At 39.4% G+C, this 14,986-nt stretch overlaps 1 protein-coding gene across 1 annotated transcript; it reads left to right on the top strand.

The window, feature by feature from the left end:
- The first annotated feature begins 2,095 nt into the window (after nucleotides 1-2,095).
- LOC108364550 (mucin-2) lies at nucleotides 2,096-7,076 on the top strand. Its single transcript, XM_017618273.1, has 4 exons — nucleotides 2,096-2,406; nucleotides 2,486-2,723; nucleotides 2,792-2,954; nucleotides 3,014-7,076. The coding sequence occupies exons 1-4, from the start codon at nucleotides 2,154-2,156 to the stop codon at nucleotides 6,356-6,358; spliced, it is 3,999 nt and encodes a 1,332-aa protein (XP_017473762.1). The 5' UTR covers nucleotides 2,096-2,153; the 3' UTR covers nucleotides 6,359-7,076.
- Nucleotides 7,077-14,986: the final 7,910 nt, after the last annotated feature.

Raw genomic sequence — 14,986 nt, 5'->3', positions numbered from 1 at the left:
ATTTGTGGGAATACGTTTATGCATGATCGTATGAATATTTGCGAGAAATTGATTTCATATGAAACTTCTTATTATTTTCCTCCAACTTCATCACTTTCCACTTTTTGAGATTCTCGAAATACATAATTCCTTTAAGGAATATATAACAAATAAATAAATGAAAGATCTGGCGATTTTTTAAATCTTGATATGTAGACATCTTAGCTCTGGGGTAAAATTTGCGTTAACCCAGCCGAAAATTTGTAATTGCTTCTTGTGTGCACAAATGAACATTTCTGGACTAGTTTAGGGCTATTTTAGGTTCATTTCGGGACTAGTTAACCGAATAGTTTAGGAAAATTTTGGAACTAGTTTCTAGACTGGTTTACGACTATTTCAGAACCACTTGAGGAGAGGGTTCACAGGGTTTCGAGACTTGTTCATCGATAAGTCGGGAAAAATTTCGAGGCTAGTTCTTGACTATTTCAGAAATATTTCGGAATAATTTTGGGAATAATTCAGTACTAGGGCAGGACTATTTTACGACAATTCTGCGACTATTAAGGGACCTCTACGGGGCCGTTTTAACACTTGTTCGATATCATTTCGGGACAAGTTCACGACTATTTTAGAACCATTTCGGGACAAGTTCACGACTATTTCAGAACCATTTTGGGATTAGTTCTGTACCATTTCAGATTAGCTCAGGACTGTTTCGGAAGTGATTCGTGTTCATTTCGGGCCTGGTTCAGGATCATTTCCGGTCCGGTTCAGGACTATTCACTATTTCAGCACAATTTCGGGACTAGTTCAGTACTATTTCAGAAACATTTCGTGAAGTAGACCCGAACTATTCCCGAAGTGGTTATATGTAAAAAGTCGTTTAATGACCTCGAAAATATTAATAAAATAAATGCATAATTTCTAATCTAACCTACTTATGTATGTTACTGAATCACCTAATGTTTTGTCAAGTCGCACACAGATGTTCAGACATTACATTTCATGATTACCTGGTACTCATGCCTTTTTTGGCCTACCACCACAAAAGTGCCACTTTTAAGATACTACATAGACAATGGAAATACTTAAAAGTACTTGCCTGGGTTCGAGCTACAAGCAGAATGATGCTTCCCAACTGCATCAGTGGCTAAAGCTTTAAAGTAACTAATAAATCTCACATCATGACTCTAAGGTGTTTTGAAGAATCACTTTCATCTTTCCTATTCAAAGGATTCAGCGCGACCCGAGCCATATAACTTGGCTTGGAGTTTGTCGTAGAAAATCGATTCCTTCTCCATTTCTCTTTTTAAACAACTAAAAAATCATTCCTCAGTACAACAACAAATTATGACCAACAAAGGATCCTCGAAATCCTAAATGAATAAAAGGAAACAAAACCGACAACCTGTCACCAACTACACTAACTCCCGTCCGGTTAAGGCTGACATTAGAGTTAAATCACCTACTGTGGAGAAAAGTGATCTTCAATTGCCGAGAGCGATTCGCGTAACGCTGGTCCAATTACGGTCTGGATATTGCAGCAAGCTAAACTGATACTTGACTAGGAATATGAAGGCTCCTCCCACGACATCAATTACCTACTCACATGCCCACTCAACCCAACTCAACTAATTCTCCTCTCTTTAAATTCATCCATCAGATTCTCAGAACAACCGGGGAGTCGCCCCTAAGCTTAACAAGACGTTGACATTCCGAAAACCTACCTAGCGGAGGAAAAAACTTTGTCAAAAATTATGTTTGGAGATTACAACCCATTACAATACAATATCATTGAGCTCGCCAAGTTTGCTCTCCATTAGCAAGTAATTAGTTATGGATTCTGCTCTATAAAAAAGCACTTCTGAATTTTTAACGTACATTTTTGGAAAATTGAAGCCTACACTTTGAGTATTGATGCTCGAAATCTACTTTAAAACTATGCTACCACTTACACCGTTTTGTATTACCCGAAAAGATACAGAAATAGTAAAAATATATATTATGGATTGTAGTTTTATTTAATTTCTGCTTGTAGCCTAAGTATCTGCCTACCTAGTTTTGTATGTGTATTCATTCAATAATTTCAAATATTTTCTCTTCTTTTACAGTCCAACGATTACACCTACCAAAACACACTAGGTCGCCGTTCTACACTCGGCGCCTACTATCATATGAACAAGCAGCCTTCATACACGAACGAGCACAGTTTGAATAGTCAGTACGGCTATAATGCGTGGGGCATATGGCGTGATGGACGTAATATAGCGCCCTCAACATTCTCCGCTAAAACGCATACACACTACCAGAAGCCGCGTTCATTCTCCATTATACTGACAACAGCAGTGTTTATTGTGTTACTCGCCGTGATCTCAATAGCCGGATTGGCATTCTACTTTAGCTCGGTGAAAGCGAATTTGGAAGATCGTAAGTGCGGTGAATTGTAGAAAAGTTTGTTTTAGAAACAAAATTTAATATTGGCTCTCTCTCTCTCTCTCTATTCTAGCTGTGCTTGGATTCGAGGGTTCATTTCGCATTGCGAAGGGTGACCTCTTTTCGACGGGCCTAAAGTATAATCACACGACGACTTATAAGCAGAAAATCGAATTTTACAAACGTTTCGTTGAACGCTCACTAATGGATAATGGCTTGCAGCCATTGCGCGTGGATACGTGGGGCTTTGGTGAGGGACCGCTGATAAAGGTGTTTTTTCGCACTTTCCTGGATGTGAGAAAGTTGCCACAGTGAGTTTGAAGCAGTTAAATTAAAAAAAAAAGAAGATACTTGAATTTTAATCTCCTAATTATTACAGAAATATCCATAGCGTCGAAGACTACATCAAAGAGTCACTATTTCTGGAAACAACAGCTACTAAATCGTTATATCGCTCTTTGCGCATAGACGCCGACTCGGTGGAGATAAAACGTATACTGGACGAGTCGGTTGTGCGTTCGGCATCGCTCTTCAAGGATGCTGTGTGTAGTTTTGATTTGAAATTTCCCTAAAATTTTTAATTAAATTCCTTCACTTCCAGATGCAGCAACCCACCAGCCAGTCGCAGCTTGAGAAACGTCTTATAAAGAAACCGAATACGCCATCGCTACTTTCTAAACCCGCCACTACAGTGAAAACGCGTACCACACACCGTCCTCACTCGGCGGACGATGAACCGGAAGTGGATGTAGAAAATGCGCCAGTTATACAAGGTTCCTTTGAAGGTTCTTTCGAAATCACCAAAACCGATGCTGATATCTCGCGCAAGAAGGCTACTATGCCTACGAAAGCTTACACAAGTTTGGCACCCAAAGCTGTTACACCGTTTGCATTGCGCGTCAAGCCAAAGAAACCATCCATTGAGAAGATGACGACAATTATACCACAGCATCAGCAAACAATGACGACGTTGGGCGCAACATCTACAAGCACCACCAGAGCAACGAGCACCACTAAAGCGACTACAACCACTTCTAAAGCAACAACGAAAACTACGTCCACATCGACCAGAACTACGGCTACAACTCGAAGGTCGACCACAAGCACCAGCACTTCAAGCACTTCGGCACCCATCACAACCACAAGCACAACCACACTGCCACCAAGTAGTAGTACGACCACTACGTCAACAACAACAACTACCACAGCCCCAACTACGACTATCAAACAAATCACATTTCCGCCACCAACCGCTTTTGCGCCTAAACAACCATTCACTTTACCAACAATGACCACACCATCCATGGCTTTGACGGTGCCCAAGTTGGATGCAAACCTTTTCACTTCCATACCAGTGCTTGACACACAGCCATGGCGTCCGATACATCGTGAAGTACCTGAACTATTACCAGGTCCACCACCTGCATATCCCACAAAAACGCTGACTGGTGTGGACAAACCTATGCCGGTGGCATCACTTGCGCCAGCCTTCCGGCCCGACATGCCTACGCGCCGCATCGATGAGATCGAATTGCCTTTCATACCGGAAAATCCTTCGCCACCGACCCCACCAGCCTTCAATCCGTATGCGCCCGGTTTCTTTGGTACTGCTGTACGAAAACCCGAAATGAGCGCAGAAGCGCCGAATCCGCAAGACATGCTATTCTATCATAGTTTCGGCAATCCAGTTTTTATGCCAGGTACAGAGGACATTGAGCGGCTGGGCGCGGGTGCGCATGTGAAGCCACATCCACTGCCGGTGCCATTGATTGACGATGTAGTTATACCACCTTTCAAGCCGCTTATACCAGATATGGAGAAAGTACCGGTCGAAAACGGTGAGAAGTTCGAGCATCTTGGCGGTGGTGTTATCATGAAGAAGCACGAATTAGAGCAGGCAAGCGGAGAGCAGAAGTCAAAACCCAACGTGGGTGTGGAACCCAGTGATGGGGAGACCGAAATACCGGAGTTGACCGAGAAGACTCTAGTACACAGTGTTACAACTACAACGTATAGACCAAAGTACAGCACACCAAATATTAATCGCATCGAATCGAGTGCAAACTCTGAACTGGCTGACACGATTGGCGAATTTTTCATGGGCTTGCTGAAAATACCCAAAGACGAAACACGCAATGTGACGAAAGTGGTTGAAGAACCTGAAGAACCTAATGAGTCAGCTACTGATGCACCCACTGAGTCACCTATCGAATCACGCGTGGAACCTGACGAGAATAACAAGGAAAAAGAACCTGAGTCCGACAGCAAAGTAGTAGAAGAAGATGAGGTGGTAGCGACTACGGAGTCAGAGTCCACAGCAGAGTCAGACTCAACGGCAGAGCAGGAGTCGGAGATAGTGCAAGTGGTGGAGAAGCCAGTTGAGGAAATTGTGACAGAAGTTTCAACCACAGCTAAGCCGACTTTCCTGAATATTAAAGAACTAATTTTGAAGCGCAATCAAGCTAAGAATCAAACTCGAAATATCGAGAATAACATAACTGGTCGACCAACACCCACAACGACTCCACCGACTGCCACCAGCACTAGCAGCACACCAGCAGTGCTGTCGACCACGACCTACACACCGCCGGCATCAAATTGGCATCGAATACGACCATCATACAATCAAAAGCCACCCACAATACTGGACGACTCAAGTCTCTTCCCATCACAAACGAAATGGGAATTTATGAATAGTTCATCGGCCAATAGCTTCGGTCACACAGGCAACATGCGTAAGGTATTCAACAAAACGCTCCAGGCATGGATATCTGAAGATGTGGGCAGTGGCACTTCGGAGGATAACTTTACGTTGGATGACATCAAGACACGCATAAACAATGCAACCAATATACAAGATATTTCGCTCATCTTCGATACGCTTGCATCCAAGTTGGGCATTACACCCATTGTGCCGACAAAAGTGCCGCCATTCTCACAGAATAAACTCAAACATCCGCAAGTAATGAATGAAAGTCGAACAAAGTTGCCAACCACAGGCACAGGCACAGGCACAGCAACAACCACAACACCACCAATGGCTATTAGAGACAGACCAACAACAACAGTGTATTGGATGCCCACAACTAGAAGAGGCACAATAACTGCAGTACCAGCAGCCGCAACCAAAATGCCGTGGACGACAACCAGAAGAATAACCACAACCACAACCACGACGTCGACGTCGACAACGACAACGACAAACACACCACCGACTGTGCCGGCATTGAGAACGAGGCCAGCCCACCCCACTGCAATGACAACGCCAACGACAACAACAACCACAAAAGCGCCATTGCCAGCACCAATGCTAACAGCAACGACAGAAGAAGATTTCATTGAACTTCCGCTGCAGCGACGAGAGCCATTCATCAAACCCATGTCCAGCTTCATGGAGGACACATCTTCGGAGGGCATCGGTGCAGCCATACCGGTGGTGGGTGAGGCTGAAGTTGAGGTCATTGATCCAAATAAATACGAGGAAATGTTGAAGTCATCACAGTTTGCGGCGGACACCACAACGGAAACGGCACCACAGTTGGTGACATTGCTGCCAGTACGCTCCAACTCGGGCATACGCACTTACAGGCCAACGCCGGAAGAGTCTGTTGAGGCGCGCAGCAACGACCAATTGCCTATAGCTGTAGTAGAGGCGATGCCACTAGGCTTTGAGTTGGGGACGGCGGGTGATGGTCAGGTTGAAGTTGTGCCGGAAACTGTTAGCGAGTTGACGGGCATAGCAGAGCCAGTGGAAGCTGTAACAGAAGCAGTGCCGACAACGTCGAGAAGGCCGAGTGCTGTGTCGGGGCCACGACGAAGCGGCGGGCTGGGTGTGGGTGGCGGATTTTTTGCAGGCATACGAAGGAAGAGCGACATTAGTCAGGCGAGAAGATTTCCGCCAGCGGAGGCGATTGTCAAAGGTGGACTGCAGGTAAAAGTGAAATGAAGTCAAGGAAAAAATTAAGGGAGGAAACAAATGACAAAGGGAAGAGCAGGTCTTGGAAAATGTGCAAGGAATTAAAGGACGATAAGTCTTAAATTGAAGGAAGACAATTTCTAAGAGTGTGCAAGATACTGAGAGCTGGAAAATTTTATCGACATAAATTTGGTAAAATTTGTAGAAATTTAGTTGAATGTAATTGAAAGTATCTAGCGTTTTTATCATAGTTTTTAGATTAGGCAGATCAATATGTTCTTGTTCAATAGTTGTTAGCCGTCATACTTGTCGCCTTTGTAACGGCTGACAATTTTTGAATAACAACCTTTAGTTAAGAGAGAAAATCAGGTTTATTTTTATTAAAAAAAAACTTTTAATCTAGCTACTCTTCCCCAAGATTGAAGAAATATTGCAATTTCAAGAAGAAATTTAAATTTATGTAATATTAAAAATTAATAGAAAAATAATAGAAAAAAACTATTATTTTTTTTTCAAATTACAAATATAAATATTGTAGTAATTTTACGTATTTCTTAGGTAATTTCGTTAACTGTAAGTGGTAATTTTAGTATCTTCTTTAGCTAAATTTAAATAACGTTGCGAAATGTGCATTTTTTAAATTTAATAAAAGTAGGTAAGAAGATTTTAAAGAAAACCGAGAATTAAAAAAAAGGTAATAGTTAATATTGGATATTTAGTGCTAGTTTTTTCATTTACTAAAATGTAATGCAAAAGGTGTATAGTTTAAAAGAAAATCTTTTTTACATTAAGTTTAAAAAATTATTAATATTTTACCTTAATACAAAAAAAAATATATATATAAATATATGTTTAATATTTTTTAAACAATAATGTAATAAAAGTAATTTGAAACTACTGAAAGTAAACCTTTAATTTAGAATTTTGTAAAAAATGCATTTAGAATTTACTGATTTTTTGTACTTAAATAAATAAAAATATTTGTAACTGAACGATGCGTTTGTGTTGAAAATTTATAAAAAATAAAGAAACAATCACAATTATTTTTGAAGGCAGATACTTCAGAACTCATGGTATGTAAAAACTCGCTACCACCTGCTGCTACGTGTTTCACAACTGGCTCCATGAGTTATGGCTGCGTGTACTAAGGCCGCAATAAAAAAAAAAATAAAAAATTAGGCCTCGCGGGCAGTATTCATTTAGAAAAGTGAAATTAGGTCGCGATCAAGAAATTAAATTAGGTCACCAAAGAAGTAAGAAGGCAGCGTTAATTCACGAGGTCTTAATTTCATTCCCCTTCAGAAGCTACTGTGAAGGTACACTCCACCAGCCGCGCAACTGCATAAAGCTCTAGTCAGAGCTATCTTAGGCACCTTTATAAAAGAAAAGAAGAGAGGGCAGTCGACCAGTAGTTAGTCGGATGGGCGCTGCGCTCTTTGGGCGCTAGAAACCACCAGGGAAATATGTCATCTGATAAAATGTTTAAAGTGAAGCTATGTAATAAAGTAACGCAAAGCTTTTCTTCTTCGAGAGACTCCTTTAGGTTAGTACCCTGCATTTGCAGGGATCTTCAAACCCAAGTTCCCGGAAGTCCGGAAGTTTGCACCATCTAAGTATATGTAAGCGGAGATAAATTTACATAGAAATTACCGGAATGAGGACATCAAATACCAAGCGAAAGCCAAGCGGTGTTCAAGGCTTCCCTATCATATAGAATTGTAGGACATTACTTGTTCAGAAACTTATTTGTTTATTTCGTGCTCGCATTTCTTTTTGCAGAATAAAATCATGCCTTGAAAAATTTAGCCCCTTTGGTAGCATTTAACCCCTAGGGTTGGCCCACTGCCTCGCAAGAGAGATGGAAGCCGTCAATCCAAATGACAACGAGCTCTACCTAGGCGTAGTTCTTAATATTTACTAATGAAGATGATCTCAGCAAAGAAGGCAACGCAATGAGCGATATTAACTGGCATAGCTCTGCAGGTCTGCGACAGGCTACTAAGTTACAGGGATGGTATAACATGAAGAGATTCCAATATTCAACCAGCCTCCTAAAAGAACAATTTAGAATACGGCACATTGTAGATTAAAAGATGTTGTGAAGAGATGAGGATACACCTTTTAAAATACCTATTTATTACTTACTAAGCGCGCAGAGACGAATGCTTTAAAGTCATGATCCGAGTCAATGTTGGCTCTACGGATAGAACGCACATCAAGAAAGCGCGAAGCGTATATTTCGTCTAGCAAAACGTGCTTAGTTTGGTTAGTAGTTCCTTGTTTATATACCAAAGCCTAAAACTAGCTCATCTGAAGATCTTTCAGTTTTAGAAATAAACAAGGAGAAATAAGAAGAAAGTTTGTGGATTTTTTTTTGTATGCGGGTTGTCCGCATCGAGGCTTTAATAGATGGCCTGGGAGGATTAGTAGAACAGTGTACTCGCATATATAATTTAAGTAATGTTGCGACTTTTTCTTAGTGGGTCGTAAATTAAACCTGCACCACGAAATAACTGCTCGCTGTTGTTGTTGTAGCGGCACTACTAAGCCCCGCCTAGGTAGGTTTCACCATAAATCGTTATCATCAAGCTCAACTCAGTAGGCCCAAAAAATTGGGTATATCAGGATTGAGTATGGAGTATGGTACTGTTGAGGAGACTACAATATCTTGATCGTAACTGGGTCAGAGTAACGCTGGCTATTGGAAGCAGTCGAAGCTCTGTGTTTGCGATAGGTGGTGATTGGGCTCCGATCACGGACCGAGAGGCATAGCAGGCGGCGACCGAGTCTCTATGAATACCGATGATTACTCGCCGGTAGACGTCGGGTCCAAAGGTTGTCCGTAATAGGTCTGGACAACGCCCAGGCTCGAGAGCCTTCCTCGAGCGAGACCTGTTAGGCCGTACACGTCAATGGCATATAGGAAAGGGTACACAGGCGATATCAAAAGGCACATTGTCGCTGTGCGACGGGTTGTTCACCGACGGAATCGGTGTGTCATCGGCGTGAATGCTTAGTTGAAGGCTGACTTCCTGCATCCGGGTAGTTAAGAGAGTCGCCGTTTATTACTCTGGGAGAGGGTTGGGCTCCGTGGGAAAGTAGCCGTTTACTTTCGAACAGAGGTCATCAATTCCATACCCGGTCGTCAATATCGAATGTCATGGTCAGCACATGAGATCAGGGAAACTTTCTCCGGCGGCAGAGGAAGTTTCGAGACATAAAAGTTTGGAAAATAGCATAGCCAATTGCGAATGCGAATTTTAAATTTAATGCGGAAGCTCTAGAGTTGCGAATGCGAATATTCACAAAAAACCTTATAAAAACGTATATATGTACGTATGTGCATAAGTGAATAATAATAAATTAACAATAAATTTGTGAAAAATAACGCTGTGGTCCTTCATAAAATTTCAAAATAAAAACATTATTTTAATTTAAGTTTTTCATCGCCTTCAATTTACTAACTCTTCTAAAACTTCGGCTATATTTTTCCTAATTGCGTTGTACGAGCGCCAACCCGCTTACTTTTACAATTTTAAAAACTTTTGTGCTCAATCCTTTTTTTATTTTTTGCATTAGTAAAAACTTTCTTTCAAATTACAGCGAATATTTAATTAGCGGATTTGTTTGAACAACGCAATAAATTTTTGAACTAATTAAAAGTGCAGTTTGCAGACAATAAAAAATTATTAAAAAAAAATATATGTCGGGATAGAAAAGGCGAAAAAAAGTAGCCAACTAAAACTAGATGAAGTAAAACACAAAGAAATTAGCTTAAAAGCGCTATGTGTTAAATGGAATGGCCAACGGACTGACGGCTAAGAAACAGACAAACTGACCGAATGGACAGGCAGTGAGTGAGCGTGCAACAACAATGGGCTCATTGGACAAACTTGCCATTTCCTACTTCATTTCCATTGCAATTACATTTGCATTTGCATTTGAATTCTATGACGCATTCGCATTTGCCTTTACGGACTTTTGAATTTGCCGCCGCTGCACCGTCAAGTTGCGCGCTAATTAAGTGTAAACTCTGACAAAAGTTCAGGCGAATGCAGATGCTTGTGTGTGTAGGGATAGAGAAGGCAGGCGTATGATATGAAGGACAGAGCGAGATTGTCGCGAAGAAAGGTGCAGCCTAATAAAGCGCACATTTCTTGGTTGAACTTGACGCGCTGCCATAATAGAAGCAGCATTAGAAGATGGGACAGTAGAGCGCGCAGTGGCAAGCGGCAGACGCGAACATAGAAAAACTGAGGAAAAATTAAGGAAATTCAACTAGTAAATAGAGCTTTGCGCTTCAGCTGCCTTGCGAATTGGTTTAGGGTGAAGCGTGTGAGAAGGTGTGAGCGACGACTACAAAAGTTCAGCTGCAATTTCAGGCAGTTTACGACTTGTGGCTGCAACGCTCATTCAGGAATGCCATAAAATCGTAGACGCTGTTTCCGCGCCGCTAACCTTGTGGTGTCTCTGTATAAGGAAGAAAGGGCGCGAGAAGCAAGGAATCTGCAGGCTTTAAATACTTGGCAAAGTGTATATGTGTGCGTGTGTTCTTGTGCGCGTGGCAGGAAATTTGCAGACGAATGCCGCTTATGATGGGATACAGCGCAGGTGGTTGCGGTGTGTGATTTGCATTTACATAAATGCGACCACGCCATAAATAATGTGACATCTCGGTGTGTTGGAAAGCGCTCCGCTGTGGCTGTATAAATGAGAAGGTAGTTAAGACTCGCGTCGAGTTGGTGCAGCATCTTGCCTACTTGGCGGTGTTTGCGGCGCGCGCCTGTCCGCTGTTGTGGAATTTGTAAAATTCAGTTGCCATGGCACTGCTGCACTTCGCTTTGTTCTTTGTTGACATTTCGCTAGCTTGTGAAAACATAGCGCAGCTTCCGTTCTTATTTGCTTTCTTCGCCATTTGCTGCATTCTATTTAGTCTATCTTAAAAATGGTTTCTGCAATGCTAATAAGGCATGCAAATCACTATTTCATAATTCAAAACTCCCCTAACCCGTTACACATAATTCTTTAGGCACCTAAATATGTGTATGTACCTGAAAACACATGCATACTATTTTGGCTTGTATATATATTCTCTCCTTTCTCGTTCACCTTAATGAATTTTTAATTTTTGCACCAACTGCAATTTCATTCTATCAGGTTTGGGCAGCAACTCGCAGCGGTTGCTTGAATGTCGGAAGCTGCGGTAGACATTATTTAAAAGTACCTACAAATTCATTAAACTGATTAAACACTGGACGCCATGAATGTCTACTGCGCTATAACACTTTCTCTTACCTACTTATTTATATATGTATGTATGTATGTATGTATATACAGCTAACTTATGCAAGTGACCCGAAGTCGGAGAAAATGTAGAACGTGGGCAAAAAGTCACGCAGCCTATTAAATTTAGTTGAATGCAGATTATTTCTCCATTAAAATAAATCATAAGGGATATTTAAGATAGGAGTCAAGTTGAGACACCTACTATACATATGTATGTACGAACATACATAGTAATGAGCTAAATAGGTACATAAATTGCTGAGGCAAACAAAATAGTAATTTTGAGGCGAGCTAATGCAGGAATTCTCAGAAAAAATATCTAACACAACACAGTTTATTTCGCTAGCTTAGAGTAAAAAGTGGCTAAAAATCGTACAGTAGAGGAAAAAAAACTTCTTCGAGCTATTTTCTTCAAGTATTTCGGTAAACTTTTAATACAACATTTTGCGGGTTTAAAGCAAAACAAACCTCCATAAGATTCAGAAGGATTCGATCATTGTTAAAAGATTTCGTATTATTTTTGCCTTATCGGTATTTCGGCGCCGCTTTTGGACTTAGCCAATTTGCCTTTCATTAAATATAAACGAAAAAATTAACAAGTACAATGAGTGAAAATCTCTAAAGTAGGCCACCCAAAATAGGGCAGTCGATATTTTTTCGCACAAATCACTTTGTTCGGTTTACAACTATAAAAAAATATAATTTGAGCAATTTTGCAAAACTCGAAGCTTTACAGGTACTGTTTTTTTCATTGGAATTATAAAATCCATTATATTTTAAGACTTTAACCAAAATATTTCGGGAAAATATTAAGATTTACGTGAGCAGGACCGATTTGAAAATACCTACAAAATGGAGTTTTTTATGAATAAAAATAGTTCCTTAAAGAATTTTTTGAAAAAAAAAAGATGACAAAGCAGTTTAAGCTTAAAAATTCTGCTTAAAAATATTATTATTTTTTTCCAACGGAATTGTTACATTGAGATTTCTGATGCTGTTTTTTTAACTTTTTTCAAACTGGTCCGAAACTATAGCTATTCAGACTTATGAGGTATCTCACCCCTTTTTATTTCTTTACAAAAAGTTAAGAAACATTACCAAAAAACCGCATTGTTACAATTCCGTTGATTTTTTTTTCACATTTTTATGCAGATTTTTTAAGCTTAAACTGCTTTGTCTTTGATCTGAGGGAATCTTTTTTCAAACATTTTTTTAAGAAATAATTTTTTTTTGATAAAAAAACTGCACTCCGAAATATATTGGTGGACGTCTTCAAGTATAATAAATCTTTTAATCTTTTAATGGAGTCTAATGTATATACATACATTTAACTGTTTATAACTCGTAGAACTCAAAAACTTTAAATTAATTTCCTTGAAAAGCAATGAACTGTGTAGTAGTAATTATAATTCCTTTACTTTTCTACTCCTACACGTACAAGTGCTTAACTACGGGTATTTATGTAAGTATGTACACATGCACATATGTACATACCAACTCGCATGCATATCACAAATATACTTACATGCATATGTACGTTTTTTCGTTGTCAAGACATTTGATACCCCAATTAAATGGGCAAGAAATACTACAAAGAACCCGAAATAATTATTATTAAGTACTTACATGTGCCACAACTTAGTAGAACAAAATAAAAACTACTAGTACTTGTAAAATGTTGTGGCAAGTGTGGGCAAAGAAAAAAAATACATTAACCAACTTATGCCACAAACTTGCAATACTACTCATATAAGTATACCATTGCAAGTATACGAAAATATNTTAATGGAGTCTAATGTATATACATACATTTAACTGTTTATAACTCGTAGAACTCAAAAACTTTAAATTAATTTCCTTGAAAAGCAATGAACTGTGTAGTAGTAATTATAATTCCTTTACTTTTCTACTCCTACACGTACAAGTGCTTAACTACGGGTATTTATGTAAGTATGTACACATGCACATATGTACATACCAACTCGCATGCATATCACAAATATACTTACATGCATATGTACGTTTTTTCGTTGTCAAGACATTTGATACCCCAATTAAATGGGCAAGAAATACTACAAAGAACCCGAAATAATTATTATTAAGTACTTACATGTGCCACAACTTAGTAGAACAAAATAAAAACTACTAGTACTTGTAAAATGTTGTGGCAAGTGTGGGCAAAGAAAAAAAATACATTAACCAACTTATGCCACAAACTTGCAATACTACTCATATAAGTATACCATTGCAAGTATACGAAAATATACATATGTATGTGAGCAAATAAATGTACACACATACATATTTATATATGTCTGTTCGTGTGTGCGGGCGTGCCTAATTGCAAAAGCACTCAACAAAGTGAAGTCGAAATAATGCCGCGGAGGGTGTAGAAAAAAAGCACACATCGCGAAAAAATGGCACAATTAAAAAAAAAAAAACGGAANGCACACATACATATTTATATATGTCTGTTCGTTTGTGCGGGCGTGCCTAATTGCAAAAGCACTCAACAAAGTGGAGTCGAAATAGTGCCGCGGAGGATGTAGAAAAAAAGCACACATCGCGAAAAAATGGCACAATTAAAAAAAAAAAACGGAATGTAATGGAATGTTGCAAATACTTGTGTGGTGCAAAAACACACATACTACTTTTCTAGTACAACTGCATTAGTGTTACGAAAAAAAAAAATATACAGCACAGAATACTTGTAGAAGTTTCCTAGTAACTACATAAAAGTACAAAAAAGTAAAATATTATTAACGATGAAAGGGCATTCGAGTATTTAGCCTCGAAAAAGCACTAAATTGGTGGCAGGTATGCGGCATATACTATACATATATGTACCTATGTATATGTATACGGTGCAGCGAAAGAAAATGGAAAAGTTCTTGTGCCTCCTGGCAACTAGCGCATTGGCTACTATTTAATACTACGAGTACTTTNGTATATTTTATGTACGTTTTTTCGTTGTCAAGACATTTGATACCCCAATTAAATGGGCAAGAAATACTACAAAGAACCCGAAATAATTATTATTAAGTACTTACATGTGCCACAACTTAGTAGAACAAAATAAAAACTACTAGTACTTGTAAAATGTTGTGGCAAGTGTGGGCAAAGAAAAAAAATACATTAACCAACTTATGCCACAAACTTGCAATACTACTCATATAAGTATACCATTGCAAGTATACGAAAATATACATATGTATGTGAGCAAATAAATGTACACACATACATATTTATATATGTCTGTTCGTGTGTGCGGGCGTGCCTAATTGCAAAAGCACTCAACAAAGTGAAGTCGAAATAATGCCGCGGAGGGTGTAGAAAAAAAGCACACATCGCGAAAAAATGGCACAATTAAAA

The sequence above is a fragment of the Rhagoletis zephyria genome, unplaced genomic scaffold (assembly GCF_001687245.7).
Source record: "Rhagoletis zephyria isolate East Lansing unplaced genomic scaffold, Rhagoletis_zephyria_1.1 Rzeph_scaffold_01590, whole genome shotgun sequence".
In the NCBI taxonomy this organism is placed as follows: Eukaryota; Metazoa; Arthropoda; class Insecta; order Diptera; family Tephritidae; genus Rhagoletis; species Rhagoletis zephyria.
Note: the sequence above shows the minus strand (reverse complement) of the source record. Positions and strands in the feature narration are given on the sequence as shown.

Bases quoted from the DNA above. Each gene is read 5' to 3' on its own strand.
- LOC108364550 (XM_017618273.1), top strand. From the start codon at position 2,154: ATGAACAAGCAGCCTTCATACACGAACGAGCACAGTTTGAATAGTCAG. The intron at 2,407-2,485 runs GTAAGTGCGGTG...TCTCTATTCTAG, and splicing joins GAAAGCGAATTTGGAAGATC to CTGTGCTTGGATTCGAGGGT. The intron at 2,955-3,013 runs GTGTGTAGTTTT...CTTCACTTCCAG, and splicing joins CATCGCTCTTCAAGGATGCT to ATGCAGCAACCCACCAGCCA.